We start from the raw sequence: 21,567 nt of genomic DNA, 5'->3' as shown, positions 1-21,567 counted from the left end.
CTTTAGTGGATTGCATGTCTGTGCCTAGGAGGGCGCACCAGTGGGGTGTCTGTGCTGCCACTGCTCAGTGTCAGGCACCCTGGCTGGCCAAGTTGCTGCCCAAAAGCCCCAGAGCCCTGCCCTGTCACTGTGTGCTGGGATCAGGCTAACAGTGCAAATCCTGTCCTGCAGAACCTCTTAGTGTACATGCTTTTCCTGCTGGTGACACTGCTGGCCAACTATGGAGATGCCTCATGCCAAAGCCATGCCTATCGCCTGCAGAGTGCCATCAAGCAGGAGCTGGACAGCCGGACCTTCCTGGCCATCACGCGGTATGGACAGCACACATGCCTGCTGGGCCAGGGTGCAGTGACTTTAGCCAGGGCCCACTTCTTCTTGCCCTTACTTCCGCTTAGACCCTAGGGAACATTTGGAAATGGGTGGATACATTTTTGGTCGTCAGGACTGAAGTAGGTGCTGTTGCTCTCTGTGGGTACTGCTAAACAGTGTGTGGAACAGCCCTGTGATAGAGAATTCCCTGCCACAAACAGCAGTAGGCCAAGATTGAGGAACTTGGGTCTAGCCTTGTCCCCTAGCAGTGCCCTCTGGGTTTCTGAAGGCATCTCAACCCTGGGTGGACATGGGCAGCTGAGAGCTGGAGGATGTGACTCTGTGTCTGATGCAGCTCTGAGGAGTTCTGGCCGTGGATGTCCCATGTGCTGCTCCCTTATATCCATGGGAACCAGTCTAGCCCAGAGCTGGGGCCCCCACGGCTGCGGCAGGTGCGGCTACAGAATGGTAAGCCCAGGAGGTGCCCCAACATTTAACGCTTGCTCTTTTCCAAAGATTATCCTTTAGCTGACTTCTACTGTTAGCTCTGCTACCTAGCCATGTGATTTTTACCTTCTTTGTGCCTCAGTTTCCTTTTCTGTAAAATGGACACAATAACGATGTCTGCTTTATGGTTGCTGGGAGGACTCAGTGAGCTACCTTAGAGCAGGTGCTCAGTGCACCGCCCGGCCCTCCTGTTTCAGCTCTGGGCCCCACAGGGGCACACATGTGCTCAGCCTCAGGAGGCTTCAGCACCGCCAACTACAGCGTTGGCTGGGCGAGTGCGGCCTACAACAGCTCCAAGACATGGGCCTACTCTGCACCTGACCTGCTAGGGTGAGCAGCGCCATCACCACCCCCCCAAACCCCTGGGTTCTGTGCAGATGAGGAGGGAGAGTTTCTCTAGGTGAGACCTTGCACCTCCGTGTAGCCCTCCCAGCCCTGCCTGTCACCCACAGCGCCTGGTATTGGGGGTACTGCGCCGTGTACGACAGCGGGGGCTACGTGCAAGAGCTGAGCCTGAGCTTGGAGGACAGCCGTGCCCAGCTGGGCTTCCTGCAGCTGCACAACTGGCTAGACAACAGGTGTGTGTCCTGCGGGGCTGCTCCCTGGTTGCCCCCGCTAGGGACACCTGCCATGCTCTTCCCAAATCTGCTGCCCTCCTAGTGGAATCCCTGAAAAGCTCACCCCTGTGAGCTCCACCTGTAGCCACAAGTCCTGGGGCTGCCTCCCTGACCCAGCAGACCTCCAACTTCCCCAGCCCCGCGTCTGGCTGGCTTTTCAACCCAAGCCCTCCCTACTGATACACACCCTCCGCGCAGGAGCCGCGCCGTGTTTGTGGAACTCACGCGCTACAGCCCGGCCGTGGGACTGCACGCCGCCATCACGCTGCGCCTAGAGTTCCCCGTGGCCGGCCACGCTGTCACCGGCCTCAGCATCCGTCCCTTCACGTTGCAGCGCCTCAGCGCGGGCCTGTCGCTGCAGCTGCTCACCTCGGTAGGCCCCGCCCAACGACCCTGGCCCTGCCCTTCCATTGGACCCACCCCCGCAGGTCCCAGCCCACTCCTCCACTGAGCGGGTCCCCTCAGGCTTGGTCCCGCACGGCCCTGATCCCTCATTCTGCAGGTGTTCCTGTTGCTGTTTGCGCTCTATTTCTCAGCGGAGGAAGCCAGGACCTGGCACAGGGAGGGGCGAGCACGCGCTCTGCGGCCCGGGGCCTGGGCGCAGTGGCTGCTGGTGACGCTAACTGCGGCCGCTGGGCTAGTGCGCCTGGCCCAGCTGGGCACTGCTGATCACCAGTGGACCCGCTTTGTGCACGGTCGTCCGCGCCGCTTCACCAGTTTTGATCAGGTGGCGCAACTGAGTGCCGTGGCCCGTGGCCTGGCGGCCTCTGTGCTCTTCTTGCTCCTGGTTAAGGTATAGGCTGTGTCTGTGGTCCAGGGCTGGGCGTGTACCCTAGGCTGCTGGCTGACGCCCCCCTGCCCACAGGCTGCCCAACAACTGCGCTTTGTGCGCCAGTGGTCTGTTTTTGGCAAGACTCTGCGGCGGGCCCTGCCGGAGTTGGCCGGGGCTACCTTTGGCCTGGCCGTGCTTGGCGCCGCTTATGCCCAGCTCGCTGTTCTGGTAAGTGTTTGCCTGGGCCTCCTAGGAGGGCTCCTTTAGCTGGGCACACCTCTCACTCGTGCCACCTTCCCCACAGCTCGTGTCCTGTGTAGAGTCCCTTCAGAGTGCAGCCCAGGCCCTCTTGGTGCTGTGCCCAGGGGCCGGGGCCCCCATTCTGTGCCAGGATGAGTCCTGGTGCTTGTCCCCCCTTCTGTGTGTGGGGCTCTGGGCTCTGCGGCTGTGGGGTGCCCTGAAGCTGGGGGCAGTTCTCCTTCGGTGGCGTTACCACACCCTGCGGGGAGAGCTCTACCGCCCAGCCTGGGAGCCACAGGACTACGAGATGGTGGAGCTGTTCTTGCGTAGGCTTCGCCTCTGGATGGGCTTCAGCAAGGTCAAGGAGGTGGGTACGGCCCAGTGGGGGGGAGAGGGACGCACCCTGGGTTCACCCAGGGTGCAGCCGGACTGACGGAGCCCCTGTGCCGCCCCCAGTTCCGCCACAAAGTTCGCTTCGAAGGGATGGAGCCACTGCCCTCCCGTTCATCCAGGGGCTCGAGGTCAGCCCCAGAGGCACCCCTGCCCAGTGCCGGCTCCCAGGCCTCACACCCTTCCACCTCCTCCAGCCAGCTGGATGGGCTAAGTGTGGGCCCTGGCCAGTTAGGGGTGAAGGCAGAGCCTGAGCCCTCCCGACTCCAAACCGTATTCGAGGCCCTGCTCACCCAGTTTGACCGACTCAACCAGGCCACAGAGGATGTCTACCAGCTGGAGCAGCAATTACAGAGCCTTCAGGGCCACAGGAGCAGCCAGGCCCCTGCCATGCCTCCCTGTGGTCCCTCCCCAGGCTTGCAACCAGGCCTGCCCAGCCACCTTGCCCGGGCCTGTCAGGCCATTGATCTGGCCACTGGCACCAGCAAGGCATCCCTATGGGCCAAGAACAAGGTACACCCCAGCAGCACTTAGCCTTAGAGGACCTGGACTTGTCCCTTTTCTTGGGGCAGCACCTATAGCTTTGTTCTGGCCTGTTGGAGCCAGAGTGGACACCACTCAGTATTACCTTCTGCCGCCCTCAAAATCTTGGGCCAGGCAGAAAGGCTGCACACCAGTTCCCCAGACGGCAGGCAGGGTCTGTCTGTCTGTGGGCTTCAGCACTTTACAAGAGGCTGTGTGGCTAGCTAGGACCCAGGGTTCCCTCCCCAGTTCTCTGTGGGAGGACATAGCAGTATTGGACTGAGTGCCCAGCCTCTGAGATGCTAATTTATTTCCCAAGTCCTCAGGTACAGCAGGCTGTGCCAGGCCCTAGCCCTGGGCTGATGTCTCCCCTCGCTAAGGATCCCGGCTGCAGGGAGGGTAACCCTCACCTCCTGCTGCCTTCCTCTAAGTTATTACCTCTTCTGTCCCTGCAGTGTATTCCCCTCCTGCTGCGGTCTCACTGTGTGTCTATCCATCAGTAATTTATATGGGGTTAAAATGTATGTATTTTTGTATGTAACTATTTTTCATTGATGAAGGGCCTGGTGGGTGAAGCTGGGCCCTGCGCCCACTATGAGGCAGAGCAGGGACTGCTAGGCCCTGGCTTAGCAGCTGTGGCCCACGTGGGGCAGCTCCAGCTGCTTCTTGGATCCGAGTCTGGCCTTGGGCAGGTGTTGGGGCAAGGTTAGAGGGGCACAGCTGTCCCCAGACAAATTTCCTTACTGCTATGGCTTTGTTTCCCCCTCTTGCCTGAGGCCCTGCAGTGAGAAGGCAGCACCCAGGCCTGCTGGTGTCAGGTGTGGGCAAGGAGCAGGACTGTGAGGTGATGAAGGACACAGTTGTCCAAGGGAAAGACCCTTTCCAGGGCTGGCTCCCTGGGCTGGGGAGGGTTAATGTGTGACAGTGTGAGAAACTGTATGTGTGAGGCTGAGGCTAGGACTGCTTCTGTGGGTGTGGCCCCAGCTAGCACCTTGATTCCCTCCACAAAAATGACAAAGTCAAATAAAGGAGCTGACTGCTGCCTCTGAGTCTGTGTTCATGCACCATGGCACTGGTTTATTTCAGCATCGGGGACAGCCACAGCTTGGGGAACAGCCATGCTCCAAGCTTCACACAAACTCTGTGAAATCCTCCACATTGGAGATGAGGCGCTTCCGCTGGCCTGTCTCATAGGTGGGTGTGGTCTCCACGGGGGCCTGTGCTGGGGCTTTGGCATGGGCTGGGGGATGCGTCAGGGGCAGGCTGGGATTTGAGTAGTGGGCTTCCTCGCGGATCTGAGGACAAGAGGTGCTGCTCTGCTCCAGCCTGCTGATGACCCCACCTTGTCAGCCCCCACCTCTGCGGAGCCCCAGCTCCCTACCCGTTGTCGGAGCCGCTTGATGTGGCGTAGCCGGGCGATCCACTTGGAGGGGTAGATGTCAGTGGGGTTGGAGCGGCTGTGATGCACTTGCGAGGCCATCTGGGAAGAGGCAGGGCTATAAGCCCCTATGTGGGTGGTACCTGGATCCCAGCCCCCACCCAGCCCCAGCCTTGACTCACATTTGCATGCAGGGCCATCTGGCGGGCCATGAAGGGCAGGTTACGATCTGACACGATCTTGGCCACGCTAGTGTCCACAAGGCCCTCCATATCTGGGAAGAGTCAGAGCTCACACCTAACTCAGGCTAAACTGTCTTTTCTCACCACCCCCCACCCCCTGGCCACGCCTCACCTTTCCTGCACTGCAGTGACACCAGGTTACACTTGTAGTCCAGTGGGGTGATGATCACGTGGACAAAGTTGAACTGGCCCTGCCCAGATAAGAGGAAGGGTCATCCTGGCATGTGCCCTCAGGGCCTGACTCATCTCAGGAAGACGCCAGGCTCACCAGTATGTCCAACACTGTATCTCCACTGGTGGGTTCAACCCCTCTTTGAGCCCCAACTCCCCCCTCACCTGGGGCTAGGATGGTTTGTCCTCCCCTCTGGCTAAACCCAGCACCTGAACTGAAGCCCACAGCCTAGATGACACCACTGATAGCATCCAAATGTCCCTCAACCCACATACCCGAATCCCTGTTCATACAGGCATGGCAAAGCCCTGGCTGCCCACATGGCCCACCTCAGCAGCATCCAGCCCCTCCTCCTGAAATCCCTCCTTCCCTCCTTTCTCACATATGTCTTGTGAGTGTCTAGCCAGGCCAGGGTGGCCATTCCAGCCTCCCCGTGGGCACCCCTGCCCTCTCCTGAACTGTGCATCTGTCTTAGTGTTCCCCAAAGCTTCCTGGTGCACCTATGAATCTAGGTGTCCTAAGTGCAGCAAGGATGCACCACTGTGACATGTGGGCTGACAACCCACAATCTGCCCATGTCACCTCAATCACAGCACATGGCCTGCAAGGCCAGCCAGGTGAGGGGCCAGGAGGGGCCACCAGAGGAAGGCCATGAGGGCCCAACCCCTAGCCATACCGACTACACATCCTATGAGTACGCACACATATCAGCTCAGGTACTCCTGATGGAACCACCGCAAAAGGCCACAAGCTCCATCTTAGAGGAAACTGAGGCTCAGAGAACTAGCCTGTGCCCTGTTTCACTGACAGCCTCTCCAGAATGAGCCACCACCATCCTCATTGCTTCAGCTCAGAGGGTGACCTGCAGCCCAGCAGCACTCACTGCCACCACTCAGGGTACACCAGTGGATGCCTCTCCAGATGGAGTCAGCCTCTGGCAAGCCCAGAAGACAGGAACAGAAGTGACTAAGCCTCAGGATCTGGGTCCCAGACCACTGAGAGCTCTTTACTCACTTTGATGGTACCCAGCTTGAAGTCCTCTCCGGAGTCATTGTAGACAATGGAAACAAAGTCATTGCCCAGGTGGCGCTTCTTGTCACAGCGCTGTTTGTCCACATCCTTGGTGGGCATCAGTGTGGCGATGTGGAACACAGCTGCAAAGCAGGGTGAGGCTAGGCTAGGTTTATGGGGTGCTGGGGTGCCAGGGCACCTCCTGGCTTCTCCAGGAGGATCTGAGGGTCATGGAGCCACATCCTCTGGCACCCAACTAGCTCCCCAGCTCCTTTCCTAAGACCAGAGCTTCTAGGGGAACAGCCACCAGCCCAACCACTGCCTCAATGCCCACACTCGTGACCTCTAACACTCAAGACATCTGGATCTTCTCCAACAACCAGGCAGAGGGCATATGCCTATGGAGGGCCCTGCCATGTGCACACCCTGCATGATGTCATCGTGCCAGCAATAGGTGAATTGGCCATCCTCGCCACACACATCCAGGCCGCCTAAGTAGACCTTGTCTGGCTGGCAGTCCTTGAGCTCTATGAGCTTGCCCAGGCCTGTCAGGAACTCCGTGTATCTGTAGGAGCCGTGCTCATTGGACAGGATGGCGAGCTCACTGTTGCTCTGAGGAGAAAAGAGGGTGGTGCTGAGCCCAGGCCCAGGCCCAGGCCCAGCCCCACCCACCTCCTGCCCGGCACCCCAGCAGCTATGAAGGATTTTCAGAGTTCCTCATTGCCAAGGTCTGGAGTGGGGGTGTTGGGTGGTTCCCCAACTTGGCGCAAGACAGCGTATCCCAGCAGCTGTCGGGGCCAGAAGACTCAGTGTTACCCTCTACTCCTTCCTTCCTCTTGCCCCCTATATTTAGTTAACAAATCAGTCAGCTCTACCTTCATAACCACCCAAACCTGGCATCACTCGGCCAGGGTCATGCTGAGATTGCTTGGAACCACTCAGGACTGTTGAGTGCCACCTCACCAGAGTCTCTGAGGCTGCTCATGTCCCATCCTCCCATGACCTCTCTACCCCCACCTCTGGTCACCCCCCAAGTTCACTTGGTGCCAGCCCTCAGGCACACTGTGGGCTCCAGGCCTCTGCACCTGCTGTTCTAGTGTGGGGTGCCCCCACCCCTACTTTCCTTGCCTCTGCTCCCACCTGGACCACCCAACACGCAGCCCCCTGGTGCCACCTGCCCACCCCTCCAGGCCCTACTGCTCTCTGGTGTGCCATGTATTCATTCTTACCCTGTGTCCCTTGCTCAGAACCACACCTGGCATGGGACACAGTGAGCACTTGATGCTCTGAGGCTCATGCAGTTTTGAGTTCCAAGACCCCCAACCCCACCACAAGCAGAGGCCTGCATGGCCTGGTCTGCTCCCCAGGATGGCCCCAGCCAGCCTAGCAGCCTCACCTGGCCCTCTCCCACATACAGGACCGCAAGTTTGTGTGTGTCATAGGACGGGATCTGGTCCAGGAGCTGCACTGACCGCTCGAAGGACTGGAGCAAACAGATCCTCGCCTGAGCCCAGGGCAGAGGCCACCCTGCTGCCAGCCCTGCTGGGTGCTGTGCACAGGGGGGCTGCCCCCCTGCCACCAGGGAGATCATGGCAAGAACTGGCCTCTGCCCCACCCTCACATGGCTTGGGCTACCGGGCAGGGGGAGCATGTAGTGGGGGGAATGTAGGAAAGGGGAAGGGAGCAGGGCAGGAGGGTCAGCCCACCTCGCTGGGCAACAGAATGGGCTTGTTGGACTCATCACCAAAGAAAGGAGAGTGGTACAGCTGCAGGAACACGAAGCTGTGGAAAAGATGAGGCCAAGCTAGGGGTGCAGGCCCAAGTCAGGGCCCAGCCAGGCAGCCATGGACCCCACAGAGGAGAGCAGGGCTCCAGCAGGCTATGTGTGAGGACCCCACAGAAAGTACATTGGACACTCCAGCCAAGAGGGGAGAGGCCCACCTGGGGTTGATGCCTGGCACTTTCTCAGCATTGGAGGCTGCTGCTCTGTTGGTGAAGGTGTCCCTCTCTACCTTCTTGCCCCGGCGTGATGGGGCTGAGTCAGAGATGGTGTAACCCCGTGGCCGGAGGCCACTAGGCGAGCGAGGGACGCTGGAAGGCAGGGTACCCTCGGGCTGGGCTGGACCCAGGCATCGGGTCTCTTCACCTGGGATCGACCAAGTAGCACCATCCCTGTCCAGTGTCCCTGACTGTGACCGGGCCTTGGCCTCAGGGCTCAGCCGGCTGACATCAGACTTGTCCCCAGCATCCCCAAGGACATCCTGCAGGGTCTGCAGCTCTGGTGAGGAGCTGGACTTGCTCAGGGGCTGGGAAGGCTGGAAGGGGAGGTCCACGGAGGGCCGGCCACTCCCAGAGGAGACTGCTCGCTCGATGGGAATCCCCCCAACAGCCAGCTCTTCTGCGTGGAATGATTTCTCCTCCTGGCTGGAGTTTGAAGACGACTAGAAAAGATCATCCCAGAAAGAACTTTCATCAGGAGGCACCCTGGGACCCACCAGGGTCTACCTCGAGAAGATGAAGTCCCCCTGTACCCTGATCAGGGCCACAGAGCAGCCCAGGCACCAAGCTGGAGTCCTCCCCATTGCTGAAACACCTGCTTGTGAGGAGAGGAGCCAGGAACTCCACAAATCAAACTATGCCCAGCAAGGACAGGAAATGCCCAGAAGGGCCCCTGGGAAAGCCAGAGACCATCAGGAGGGTACAAGGGGGACACCCAGCCACGTCTTAGATGAAAAAAGGGGCAAGACTTGCCCAAGTTCACATAACCAGTTGGTAGGACAATAGGAGGCCTCCCCACAGCCTCGCCCACCCTCCCCCCAGGAGCTTTCCCAGGCTCCAGACTCAGCCAAGCTCACCCTGCTATATGCGCCAGCATGCCCGCAGTGTCTGTCTGTACCCAGAGCTGCCTCCAAGTCCTCCAACTCAGAGGGTTCCCCTGGCATGTGAGCCTCTCCAGGACTTCCCTCTTCCATAACCACAGCAGAGTCTGGGAAGATACAGACGGGACTGCTGGGTGATGGGCCAGGCCCTGGTGCTCACATGGCCTCAGAGTACCAGCCTGTTCTCTACCAGAGGGGACTGAGGCCCTGCAGATCCTCCCCAAGACTCTGCTTGCTGTTGCCACTGATGAAGCAGGCTGGGAAGAAGATACTCAGAGGGGTCTGGGTGTGAGCTCTGATTGCTGTCTCCTGCACAGGCTCCTGGGGGTCAGGAGGGCAGCTGGCTCTGCTCTCCCCAGTGTCTACCCCTGTGCCTCCAGTGGGGCAAGTAGGCAAGGACAAGACAGATGCTCCCAGGAGGTGGGGGCTCCCACCTAAGACAGGCCTCAGCATCAGAGCGCGGAATGTCTAAGACTAGCCCTCAGTGGCCAAGGACAAGCTAACTTTCTCCACGATTTTGCACTCTCAGGAAAGGTAGCCCTTATGTGCAAACACAGGCTTGGGAACCCACACCCAAGAACAAGGGCTTGCCTTCCAAGTCCAAGCCAGACCTGCAGCCAGGCACACTAAGGAGAGAGGGGCATGAGGTCCTAAAGCAGCATTTCCCGTGCTAGCATTGGGGGAGGAGCATGGGGGAGAAGCAACCAAGGGTTATCACAGCCATGAATGCCCCACATAGCCCCTGTGTGCGTGCATTCGCACACACATACACACACATGCAGCCTGTCAGCTGCCTGCCAGAGCCATTTGCACACAGCCCTGCCTAACTGGCTTCTGTCCACACGTGGGGACCCATCAGGGCAGCCCTCAAGGTGTTTGATCTGCCTGTGATGAATGGCAGACATAGTCCACTCTGTGGCTTCACCAGGCCAGTCAAACCACCAGAGATCAGGGCAAGGTCAGCTAGGAGGAGTCCCATAGCCAGGCTCAACCTGGAGCAGCTGCCACCATTGGCATCTGCAGCCTAGCTGATGTCACCAAGGAGCCTTAGGCTACCTCCATCTCCTGGGGACTAAAGAAAGGGATGAGGGTGCCCAGCTCAGGGACAAAGGGGCTATTGCAGGCAAAGCACAGGTGTCTGTGTGGATGTCTTCATGCGTCAGAGCCTGCTCCCAACGGTGATGCGAGGCTCAGACGGACCATGGAGGGTGAGCGGGTAGGGACGATGAGAGCAGCATCTATGAGGCAGGGTGGTGTTCTGTAGCAAACACTGCTTCCTTAGAGAGAGGCACGGATACCTGCCCAGGAAATGCTCCTGTGCAGCTTCCCTTGGCAACTGGACTGGTACAGGGAGGAGAAAGAGGCCACTGCAAGGGAGACCACGCGAGCGGCCACATCAGCTGGAGGAGAGACTACAGACAGGTGGAGCAGAGCGCACAGGCCCTGAGCCTGGAGAGGAGAGAGGGCAGGGCCAGCGGCCGGGGTGGGGAGCACAGTCCTAGCACTATAAGCTGCTTGGGCAGACCTCTGGTGAGGGAAGTGCCTTCCTCCTCCTCGGAAATAGATGTCCTGGGCCTGTAAATGCCATCTGCAGCCACAGGAGCATGGCACCAGGCCAGGCCCATGGGGCACCCAGCAGCAGGCAGAAAGACTCAGGCATAGGGCCCAAGACTGAGACTGGGCCCAGGCAGGAGGGAGACTGCCTGCAACCTGAGGGTGCTGGATAAAACCCTCCCAGGGCTCTGCCTGTTCCTGACACCGTCATCCAGCAGCTGCCTGAGCAAGGACCAATAGGAATCAAACCTCCAGAGAAGAGGGTGTTCTTGGCAGCAGTAAGGGTCCAGAGTATCAGCAACCCCACAGTCCAGCCTCCTCCCAAATGCCCCTGAAGAGGATGTTGCCAAGACAGATTCAGAGACCCCAGGGATGTGTGGGAGACTTCAGGGGAACAGAACCACAATGCCCTAGACAGGGAATGCCAGGCCTGTGGGTGCAGGACCAGTGCTGCCCATAAGTCCACACAGGCCCCTGAGCACTGACCTGTGTTAGAGCGAGGGAGAGGGGGAGGCTTGGCTGTGCTAGCTGCCGGCACTGACAGTGACTTGTACAGTGCCGTGTCCCGGTGTTCCTTGAAGCGCTCAGCAGCCATGAGGGCGTTGGACAGCTCCTGCAGGGGCATGTTGTTGATGTCCGAGGAGAAGGGGCTGAGTGGGTTCTCCAGGCTCATCAGCCAGCTTGTGTTCCCTGGACAGGGTAGTAGCACCCTCAGGCCCCAGGCAGCTGCCCTCTTCAGGGCCCCCAAGGGCAGCCTCCCAGCACACCACCTTCAACAGCATGCCCAGTACTGGGAGGGAAGCAGGGACCAGGCCCCGGCTTTGGCCTGATATTCCCAACCAAGCCCCTCAAGATCATGAGGTCAGAGACAGCAATGCCCCAACAGTCACCCACCCCACTGATAGGACACCCTGTGGCCCCAGATAAGCTCTTAAATGCCAGCTTGATGGGGCACTTCAGAGCAGTGCCCCCTACCACAGCCCCCTGCCCAGGATCAATGAGGGCCTCTAGGAGGCTACAGTCCCCCACCCTTTCTCTGCTTGGCCCATGCCACACCCAAGGCCCACCCCAAGCTCTAGGCCTCAGCCAAGTCCTCCCTTTGCCTGAGATGCCAGTGTAGTGAGCTGATATACAGCCTACAAATGTGTATGTTGAAGTCTTAACTGCCAAGTACCTCATTTAGAGACTGGGTTTTATAAAGGTAAAGATTAAATGAGGTTACTGTGGTGGGTTCTGATCCTGTAAGACTAGCATCCCCATAAGAAAGGAATAAGGACAGACACACACAAGCACGCCTATATGAAAAGAAAACATGAGAAGAATATGGCATCTGCAAGGAGAGTGGAAGAATCAGCCCTGCAACACCTCATGTCAGGCTTCCAACTGCCAGAGTAGGAGAAGAGCACTCTGGTGTGTGTGAGTTTGGCTGTGCAGCAGCCATGAGAGGCTAGCTCCGGCCCTCTCCTCACCACTCTCTCTGGAGATTCAGCTAAAAGGGAGCTCCCAGCACCCCAGAGGGCTGAGTCTGCTGGTTGCTCCTTCCTGTCCGCAGCCCGCCCAGTACCTGTAGGCCTCCGGACCAGGATCTCTGCCCAGCCCTGAGTCAGCAGGGGCACACACGCCGCCAGGGTTGCCTTCTCCTGCACTGGGATCTGGGCTGCTGCTGATGCCTTCTCAGGCTTCATGGCTGGGGCTGTCTGTGGTCCTGGAGAAGCAGGGCCACCTGGGAAGTGGGCAGATGGCACATCCAGGGCACCAACTCGAAGACCGTGGCCCCCTGAGGAGGAGGGGGGAAGGGCTGGTGACCACCTTCTGCCTGACACAGTGCTGCCTGTGCACCCAGAGCCAGCCACTGCACCCACAGCCTGGCCACCAGGCCCCTAGCTCATAGACAGGGAGTCAATGCTGGTGGCAGTCCCCTCCTTGGGCACAGCCCTCCAACTGTGCTAGCCTCAGTAGGCCCTGGGACCTGCACTCGGGTCACCCTGGCTCATTTGAGCTGGAGCAGAGAAAACCCCAGGGGTGAGCTAGACTGAGGATGGGGCTACTGCAGGTTCCCAGGAGATAGGCCCCTGAGCAGCTCAGGGCCTCACGGCACAGCTGAGCGAAAGGGCTGACACTGCAGGTCCCAGACACCTCACTCTGAAGTCAGGAAGTAGCAGCCCAGGCCTGACCCCCCTCATTTCTTGGCTCTAAGGGGCCCACCTTAATACTAGAACCAATGAAGAGGTAGCTGAGGGGACCCTGGGCACCTATGAGAGAGGCAGGCTAGGGCCAAAGCTCACCTGACATGGAACGGACTCGGTCCCGGGCCCCACGGGACACCTGCTGCCCAGCCTGGGACTCCAGCTTGGCTGGCGCCTCCTTTGTCTGTCTCACATGCACACTGCGATCAGAGCTAAGAAGCGAATAATCATATATGTGATAAACGAGGTCCCCCATGGTTCCAGGCCAGCATGGCAGGGTTCCATGTGGGCCTGGGCTCAGGACAGCCAGTGTTAAGGGAGTAAAGGTGCAGTCACCTTGACTCTGGGCTGCCCTGCAGCTCCCCTGAGTCCAGGCCTAGTAACGACCGGGTCCCAGTTCCCACACTTGTCGTCACAGTGACAAGTTTATTCCCAACCAGCCAGGTTTTGGTCCTGCCGCCTGCCAGAAGGAACTCTCCCACGGGAGACCTGAAAGCACAAGGAGAGCTCTCGTCCAATTCACTTAGCGGCAGCTCCCAGTAGGGCATCTTGTCTCCCAAAGACCTGCCTGAGTTTGGAAGCCCAAACCAGCCACAGCCCCAGACAGCCCACAGGAAGGAGCCCCTGCCTGGCCCACCTGCCACCATCATGTGGACAGGGCACAGCCACAGGAGAAAAGTGGGACAGCTGCACCTCCCACCCCTCCTGGCTCCAGGCCTGGAGCACAGGTGCACCTCTTGGGAACTGCTGTGAAGTTGGAGAACACATATCGGGCCATCATGTCCAGACACGTTTCTGTGAGCTCCAGATGGAGATTTTTCAAGTTGTCATCAGCCTGGGCCATGGAGTTCTCATCTGCAGACCCCAGACTAGCGCTAGTGAGGGATGTCTGTATCCTGCTGGGAGAAGAAGCCATGACCAGGGTTGGGTGCCAGGCAAGGTGAGCCGAGTGCCTACCACCAAGGACCAAAGCTCAACCCATGCACGGCTGACAGGACCTCGCTTGGAAAAGACCCCACCAGGGCACAGTGGCCAGTTAAGCCGCAACTTGCCACATCATGTGGACCCCATCATCCCAGAGAGCAGGGTAGATGCCTCAAGGGAAAGACCCAGGCCACTTGTCGAAGCAAAGATTTAGAAGGCTGAAGAGACAAGATGTCCCCTCTCTGAAACACACAGGAGTGCTAGGTTATGGCCTCACAACAGAACAATTTAGTCATGCAGAGATATGGAGAGACCACAGCAGACAGACCCAGATTGCATTCTGCCCACAGGGGTGTCTCCTGTCGGGACAGGAAGGTCTGAGCTTCGTGCATGGCTCTTACCCACACATCTGGACAGGTGAGATGGGACTGCCCCTAAGCTCCACACCCACCCAGTGATCAGAGGAAGGAGCTATGCAGGTTTCACTGTGATACAAATGTCATAGCTCCTCTATTATACTTTGCTCATGAGAAGGAACTTGCTAGCAAAGAGCAGAGAAGGGAGCCTTACCAAGACCTCCACCCTTCCCAGCCCTGGCCACATCCCAAATGATAGGAGATCAAGATGAGGAGGTGGGCCTTGGCACTGCGGGATGCCCAGCCTGGAAACAGATTCCAGGGGAGGGAACAAGGATCCCCTCTGTCAGTGCCACCTGGCCAGCAGGGACAACCCACAGGTAGGCAATGGCCATGAAGCTGCTGCCTGAGAGCCCAGGCCTAACCCTTTGAGGGTCTCAGCTCCTACTCCAGTACCCTACACAAAATTCCTCCTCTTACAGACACAACAGAAAACAAACCTTTCCTAGATGGAAGCCCAAGAAGAAAATCCATTCCAGAGACTACAAAAAAGCCAAACCTAGAAATGTCTGTATCTGCCTTGAGCTGCTTTAATTTGCAAAAGTCCTTGAGACTCCAGGGATGTGGAGTCCCTGATGCCTGCTTCCACAGAGCAGCACCCTGGCAGGGGCTCCCAGGCCAGTCTCTAAGGACACTGTGCAGCCAACCCCTGCTCCTATGGGGCCTGGGGACAGAATGCAACCTTCCCACCCTTTGTCACCGGGCTCCCCTGAGCCAGGGGCCAGGCTGTCCTCTGCCCTGGCCAGGGAGGGAACAACCGGCGACGAGGTCATGCAAGCAGCCCCATGCACCGCCACCCGGTGCTCACAGGGCCAATCTCCGGGTCCGCGCTCCACCCGCCACAACCCCGCTACCTGTGCACCACATGGTCAGACACACTGATGCTGCGGCACCGGAAGGCCTCGGCTGCACAGCTCTCCTTGGATTCTTTCACAGGTGGAGAGTTATTCAAGCCTTGTTTGGGGGGTCTGGCTATCCTCAAACTACCAGGTGAGGAAGGAAGCCCCGAGACCCAGAGAGCCCAGCTCCCGGGAAGGGGAGGACAAGCCATTGGAGGGTGAGGAGGAAAGGTCCCAGGCCACAGGGTCAGGATGGAGAGATCCCGCGGGTGAGGTGAGCAAAAAGAGCCATGCCAAAGGACAGTTAGCAGGGAAGAGACAGAAAACAAAATGCATAATAATACATCTGGTGAACACAACTGAGAAAAGGTAGGGCTTCACGCATGATACCAAAACAAAGAACATTAGTAAAAATTGAATGCGTGTGGATCACCCTGCAAGACAGATTCCAGGCTGTGCTGACCTGGCTCCCCCACCCACCCCACAGAGGGCTGGCCTTGCCCAGCCCTGGGACCCAGGAGGCGCTAAGTCCTCATGGTCAAGCCCTGAAGGTCACTATGAGAAAGAGGCCAGTTCTTAGCTTAAGGTCCAAGAATGCCAGAAACAAATCTCTGGTTACTGAGGTGCAAGCTCAGCCCCCGACCTCCAGAAGCTAGAGAGAAGAGCTTCTAATTTTAAGTCACACTAGAAAATGCAGTCTCCCCACCTAGGGAGAGCCAAAACAGAATGGGCATGAGGAGGGACAGCACAGGGAAGCTGTTCCAATGAAATGCAAACGAGAGCACAGAGGCTGGGCTCAGCTCTGTTCTCAATTTTGGCAGAAGCAGCGTGATGGTAAAGCAGAAATGTCCCTGATCAGTGGCTGGGAAGGGGCTCTGCAGGAAGATGGGCATCTCCGGGTAAGGCTGGGCCCACCACAGGGGCCAGAGGACCCAGGCTGGGTCACAGCCTGCCCTGGTATGATCCTGACTCTGAGAGACACCCAAACCCAGATGCCTACAGATAGCACCATGACCCCAAGGGCATGAATGAGCACTTGAGGCGCAGGTGGGCCAGACCCCCAGGTCACAATGGGCCTGCCTGGCAAGTGAGTGTGGGATGCTGGCAGCTCTTGCAGGCCCAGCCCTGCCTTGCCTCACAGACCCCAGCTTGCACATAACACATTGTCCTAGGTCATAGCCTAGCACCAGGCATACCCAAGGATAACCCGTACCTTTTGGGCCTTTCATTGAGACTGGTGCTCCGTGCTCTGAAGCTGTCCTTCTCAGGAGTGTCATCAAAAGACAGGAGGACATTGGAGCGCAAGCCCTGGCAGAGGGGCAGACCTGAGCTGTGAGGGGCTGTGGGGATGCTGTCTGTGCAATAGGCCCAGCAGAGCCCCTGGAGTACCCTGCCCCAGCCACACACAGCTAAGGGCAGGGTGAGTCCCAGCCCTAAGGACAAGGACTTGACTGGCTCCCAGGCCTACCTTAGTGATGAAATTGACAAAATCTTTCCGGAAGGGCAGGCGGCACCTAATGAACCACATGGCTATGACGTGGTGGGCCAGGCACACGATGTACTGATTGAACCTGAGACAAGAATGGGACTGGCTCCATCGTGGCACCAGAGACACAGGGAACAGAGGCCACTGTGGTTTTCTGCCCCAAGAGACTCAGCTTGGGCTATGCTAGGAAGGGCAGGGCCTCTGGGGTGGCCAGCACTTACTTGGAGGGGTTGGTGTATGGCAGGGAGATGGCAAACACACTTGCATACTGCTCCGCAGCAAAGTTCCTGTACAGGTGCGGCAGCCTAGCCAGTGCTGCAGCAACAAAGACAGCCAGTAAGGGGGACCCAGGACGACGCCCCTGAGGACAGCTTGTGGCTACAGCAGGGCTGGCAATGCCAGGGTCCTATGTGTCTCTGGGGAGGGGCTTCTACAAAGAGGGAGGGCCATAGCCATCCAAATGTACCCTGGACCTGGCCTCAGCTCTCTATTCCCTAGGCTGGTACACATGGCTCCCAGGACAAACACAGCTGTGGCCTGCATTTGCATGACCCATGAGCTACAAATGGTTCTTGTATTTTTAAAGCAATGTAAACAAAACAAAAAGATGAGGTAAAAGAGCCCACATGTAGCCCACAAGAAAATTTCTCCCTGGCCCTGTACATAAAGTGCTAGGCCAATCCTCTTCTCTCTTCCCTGGACAACTGTGGGCCTGTGCCTTCCAGGGCATGGGGAAAAAGGGGCATAGCCTCTGGAAGTCCGAACCTAGAGAGACAGTGACAAGCACAGAAGAGTCAGAGGACCCCCATACTACACGTGCTCTGAGGGATAGGGGAGGCCATGGGAGAGCCAGGCCAGCCACAGAGGCTGGACATTGGGAGGCTTCTCAGAGGAGGGACATTTAAACTAACGCTGAGGGGATGAGAGGAAGGAAAGCTCTCAAGGCTGAGGCCCAGGCTCCCAAGGAGGCCTGAGAAGTCACAAGACGTCAGAGAAGTCAGCATGGGCTGCCAAGGCAGGAAGTTGTAGGCCACAGACTCACTGGATAGGAACTCCAGCAGTGGGATGGCCATGCTGGCTGTGGCCGAGATGTGAGTGAGCTTCACAACCAGGACAGGCAGTGCTTTGATGATGATGTCAGGCATCTCCACACTGCAGATAGACAAGGCCACCACACACTGGCCAGCACAGCGGTAGATGAGGCCTTGCTCCAGGCAATAAACCATCTCACGCTGCAAGAGACAGGACACCTCAGGGGCAGCCACTCTAGCACGCCAAGGATTCCCCCAGGGCCTCACTTATCCTGGCATGCCCCATAGAGGTTGAGGGGGAAGGGTGTCTAACACTGAGTAACAGGCTGCCCTAGTCAGGTGTGTCCTAACCACCCGCTGGCCAACATAGCCCCAGCTCCCCGGCCTACCATGGAAACTATACATGCTGGGACTGTCATATCCTTGGTTTGGGGGCCCCTAATTGGCTGGCCTCATTGCAAAGGAAGGTGCTACCTGATGTAGTAAGGCAACCAAGCCCCATACCAACCCTGGGCAACATCCTCATGAAGACGGCAATAGATAAGTCATGGCTCAAGGCATAACCTGTGTGTTCAATGCCCTAAGAACAGTTTTGCCCTCCTAAAGCCAGCCCCACTACTCAAGAAATACTTTGGACCCAGGAGACCCTCAGAAAACCCTAAGTCCAGCATGGCTAGTTGACCCTTTGGGGCCCAGCCCATGAGAAACAGGATGAGCCACATAGCGGCTGGAGTGCCCCTGATGGAGTGGTAGCCCGAGAGACACGAAGTCCCATGTCAGCTCCCAAACACCACTATCGGGAGCTAGATTCTGGGGCAAAGACAGGATCAAGCCTGAGCCTAAGCCCTACTCCTGGCTGTTTATGACCTTGAATGGGTGCCTGACCTTTCTAAGACTTTAGTTTCCTCATCAGTGAGGGTTCATGCCAGAGGCAATGAGATGGGACACTAAGAATGATGGCGGCAGCGTAGGGGTAAAGGGAAGAGGTCTCTATACTTTCTGCACCTGGCGACAGATGCACAGGGAGGTGAGAGCCGGGGCCCCAGGCCCAACACCTGTCCTGTGTCTCAAAATTGGTCCAGCTCTGCTGACCAGCTTGGCCACCTACCCCAAAGCTGATTGAGGGAGGTAAGGAGAGGGACAGAGTCAAAGGCTATGATAAAGCCCAGACCACCAAAAAGAACTGAGAAGCACCAGCAGACACCTGGGATTCTGGGCTCGGCCAGCCAGCATGGACTCAGACGCCATGTGGTGGGGCAAAGCCAGCTCACGCAGATGTGGCTGATTAGCCAGTTCATGAAGATGAAAATGCTGTGTCCATGTGTCTCAAGGGATAGGCTTTCAAACCGTAGGAACTATACAGCTCACCTGTCCCTCCACCATCATATACCTGTTTGGTTTTGTCCAAGTAGTTATGGTAAGAGATTAACGCAGTCAGCACTGGAACCACAGCCAAATGCAGGTCAGTTCTAGAGAACCCTTCTGGGGTGCCTCGTAGCCGTTCAAGGGTCTTTGGGCCTGAAAGCTAAAGACCAAGACCCAGATGTGGAGGCCCTCTTAACGGCTGGGTCACCCAGGTGGCAGGAGGATGCTGGGAGGCCCAGGAAAGGAGGGGTCCAGGGTCATAGAGGCTTTCCCACTTCCTTGCTGGTAAAGGTTTACCTTTCCAGAGAAGGGGAAGTCCCCACCCAGTGACACTCTACGGAAAGGCAGGCAGGAGATGCCCTTCAAACGTCATGGGACTGCCATCAGGACATGAGCAGTCAGGGATGGTCACACTAAGTGATGTGTGGACTCCAGGCCTTGACTAGAGACCACTAATTTTTGTCCAACATGCTGTGTGCGAGAGAGCAGGGGTCCGTAGTGTCCTTTTTATTTTTACTTTTATTTTTTGAGACAGAGTCTTAAGCTGTCGCCCTGGGTAGAGTGCCATGGCGTCACAGCTCACAGCAACCTCAACGCTTGGGCTTAAGCGATTCTTTTGCCTCACCCTCCCAAGTAGCTGGGACTACAGGCGCCTACCACAATGTCCAGCTATTTTTTTGTTGCAGTTGTCATTGTTGTTTTAGCTGGCCCCTGAGGGTTCGAACCCGCCAGCCTTGGTATATGTGGCCGGCGCTCTACCCACTGAGCTAGGGGCGCCGCCAATCTCTGATGTTCTTGTGACTCATGCTAGCAACCTCCACCTAGTCCCAGAGGCACAATCCAGTGGGCGTTACCATGGAGCAAAGGGCAGAAGACAGTTGGTCCACGCTGCAGGGAGAGGTGAAGATGAGGACCTTGTAGCGCAGCGACTCAGGCAGCTTGCTGAGGACCAACTTCAGCACCTTCCAGTCAGTCTCCTGGAAGCAGGGGAGGAGGTGAAAGAGAGGACAGGGCCTTCTACACCCTGGAGACGTAAGGGGGAAGTTTAGCGTTTGTGGCTACAAGGTCCCTAGACCCTGTTCTCAACACAAGAGGGACTGGCCAGCCCTGCCCTTCTGCCCCTGAAACATGTGCTTAAAGGAAGTTCACCTCTGGATAGCCCTGCAAAGGAAGGGCTGGTCGGGAGGCCCACAAGCAGGGGATGCCTCCTCCTTCCTCTTAGCCCAACTTAGGGCTGCCACAAACCCAGCCTCATCCTCTCCTCATTCACCCAGTGGTAAATGGGGACCCAGTGACCACTGGCCCATAGCATTGAAACCAAGGGTTCCCTAACAGATGCCTGCCCAAGCACCAGCTCAATTTCTTCTGTTATAATAAAGATGTAACAGAAAAAAGCTATTATAATAGCTAAAAAGGAAAAAGCAGACAGCACCAAAGTTGACCCAAGGCCAGGGCAATAGGACAGACACAAAAAAGGAACCACAGCCCAGAGCCGAACCAGCGGCAGTGGGTCCTTAAAGCTCTGCACAGGTCCACCTCGGACATGGAGGCCTAAGACTCTGAGATTCCTGGGAGACCCCAGACCTGCCTCCAGCTGACCCTGCCCCCTCTGGCCCCGCCTACCTCCTGCTGTGCACAAACCTGCACCCACCCTGCCTCTGGGCTTTGCTCACTCCTGCCCCAACCTTCCTCACCTTTCAAGATTAACTTCAGTTGTCCCAGCAGATGCCACAACCAGATGTGACAGCACCCCCTACAGCCTGTGTGACCCTGCCTAGGAGGCACACCCCAGCCTATAGTTAGTTACCCATAACTGTTCACACATTTGAGTCTTACTGTCAAAACCATTTTGCAGAGGCAGGAATGCCTCCTCAACTCCATCCAAGGCCCAGTTATAGAAGCTATAGATCCTTGGGGCAAACAACCAGCACAGCTCCCAAGGTCGCCAGTGTAACCCATAAGAATTATGTTTGTTAAAAGAAGGTGACACCCTTTGGCAGCACCCGTTGAGGCCCCATGTCACCTAAAAGAGAGGGCTGGATCCACCTCACCTGTTTCAAACACTGCAACAGGACTCGGAAGAGCAGAGAGTAGGGCAGGTAGCCCAGCCGCACAGCAGGGCCTGTAGACCCTGGGCCAGGTGGCCCTGTGGGAGGCGAAAGGGGACCACTGGCCTTCTTCTCAGGGCCTCTCTCAGGCTCCCTGGAAAAGCGAGTGTAAGAAGCAGTTGCTGCCCAGCCCCTCTGCCACTTTTTGGCACCATGGTCACTGCCAGCCCCAGCCCCTTTGGAGACCATCCCTCAGACACACAACCACCCCGAGGAAGGGTGGAGAGCACATAGCTCCACCACCACCCCACGCACATGCAGTCACAGAGGCAGTAGGGACTGAATCTCACGCCCCCATCTTTGCTGGGCAGGCCAAGGCGGTGCAGAGAGTCAGCCCGCAGCTGCAGCAAGAAGTCAAAGGCCTGTAAAGGAAGAGAACTTGAAACCCCACAGAGCCAGGAACATGCCAGGCCCAGGGCAGGCAGGCACTACCCACCACCCAGACATGTGTACCCAACACCACGTGATGTTCAGAAAGGCTGCCTGCTAACACAAGCACATCCCAACTTCACATAGACACCGGCTCTGTCCTGGCAACACCAGAGCTCTAACTCCCCAGTGGGCAACCACAGCCTCCTCCCTCAGAGCCCATGGAGCCCTGACATTTCCACAGCAGCTA

At 57.6% G+C, this 21,567-nt stretch overlaps 2 protein-coding genes across 24 annotated transcripts in view; one reads left to right on the top strand and one right to left on the bottom strand.

The window, feature by feature from the left end:
• PKD1 (polycystin 1, transient receptor potential channel interacting) overlaps window positions 1-4,406 on the top strand; it is a 54,174-nt gene extending 49,768 nt beyond the window's left edge. For 6 of the 7 annotated variants that reach the window (XM_053557688.1, XM_053557689.1, XM_053557687.1 and 3 more), the window contains 9 exons: window positions 172-311; window positions 665-777; window positions 1,014-1,146; window positions 1,269-1,394; window positions 1,632-1,806; window positions 1,936-2,226; window positions 2,299-2,433; window positions 2,510-2,812; window positions 2,902-4,406. In XM_053557688.1, the coding sequence (XP_053413663.1) occupies window positions 172-311; window positions 665-777; window positions 1,014-1,146; window positions 1,269-1,394; window positions 1,632-1,806; window positions 1,936-2,226; window positions 2,299-2,433; window positions 2,510-2,812; window positions 2,902-3,369 (1,884 nt within the window). In that variant the 3' untranslated portion in view covers window positions 3,370-4,406. Of the gene's footprint in view, window positions 1-171; window positions 312-664; window positions 778-1,013; window positions 1,147-1,268; window positions 1,395-1,631; window positions 1,807-1,935; window positions 2,227-2,298; window positions 2,434-2,509; window positions 2,813-2,901 lie in introns of those variants that run through there. The other variant, XM_053557690.1, reaches the window with a different exon arrangement.
• The window catches only part of TSC2 (TSC complex subunit 2), a 37,677-nt gene continuing 20,513 nt past the window's right edge, over window positions 4,404-21,567 (bottom strand). For 4 of the 17 annotated variants that reach the window (XM_053557693.1, XM_053557694.1, XM_053557709.1 and 1 more), the window contains 25 exons: window positions 21,204-21,310; window positions 20,892-21,042; window positions 19,695-19,817; window positions 18,866-19,000; window positions 17,487-17,676; window positions 16,666-16,759; window positions 16,427-16,529; window positions 16,172-16,266; window positions 14,974-15,102; window positions 13,514-13,678; window positions 13,116-13,268; window positions 12,879-12,991; window positions 12,158-12,370; window positions 11,080-11,283; window positions 10,338-10,439; window positions 9,016-9,146; window positions 8,102-8,601; window positions 7,867-7,942; window positions 7,557-7,643; window positions 6,586-6,772; window positions 6,164-6,303; window positions 5,090-5,168; window positions 4,918-5,009; window positions 4,739-4,837; window positions 4,404-4,652 (listed from right to left, as the gene is read on the bottom strand). In XM_053557693.1, coding sequence (XP_053413668.1) covers window positions 4,488-4,652; window positions 4,739-4,837; window positions 4,918-5,009; window positions 5,090-5,168; window positions 6,164-6,303; window positions 6,586-6,772; window positions 7,557-7,643; window positions 7,867-7,942; window positions 8,102-8,601; window positions 9,016-9,146; window positions 10,338-10,439; window positions 11,080-11,283; window positions 12,158-12,370; window positions 12,879-12,991; window positions 13,116-13,268; window positions 13,514-13,678; window positions 14,974-15,102; window positions 16,172-16,266; window positions 16,427-16,529; window positions 16,666-16,759; window positions 17,487-17,676; window positions 18,866-19,000; window positions 19,695-19,817; window positions 20,892-21,042; window positions 21,204-21,310 — 3,633 coding nt within the window. In that variant the 3' untranslated portion in view covers window positions 4,404-4,487. The remainder of the gene's footprint in view (window positions 4,653-4,738; window positions 4,838-4,917; window positions 5,010-5,089; window positions 5,169-6,163; window positions 6,304-6,585; window positions 6,773-7,556; window positions 7,644-7,866; window positions 7,943-8,101; window positions 8,602-9,015; window positions 9,147-10,337; window positions 10,440-11,079; window positions 11,284-12,157; window positions 12,371-12,878; window positions 12,992-13,115; window positions 13,269-13,513; window positions 13,679-14,973; window positions 15,103-16,171; window positions 16,267-16,426; window positions 16,530-16,665; window positions 16,760-17,486; window positions 17,677-18,865; window positions 19,001-19,694; window positions 19,818-20,891; window positions 21,043-21,203; window positions 21,311-21,567) is intronic. The other 13 variants (XM_053557698.1, XM_053557700.1, XM_053557696.1 and 10 more) reach the window with 13 other exon arrangements.

Source organism: Nycticebus coucang, chromosome 12, assembly GCF_027406575.1.
Source record: "Nycticebus coucang isolate mNycCou1 chromosome 12, mNycCou1.pri, whole genome shotgun sequence".
In the NCBI taxonomy this organism is placed as follows: domain Eukaryota; kingdom Metazoa; phylum Chordata; class Mammalia; order Primates; family Lorisidae; genus Nycticebus; species Nycticebus coucang.
Note: the sequence above shows the minus strand (reverse complement) of the source record. Positions and strands in the feature narration are given on the sequence as shown.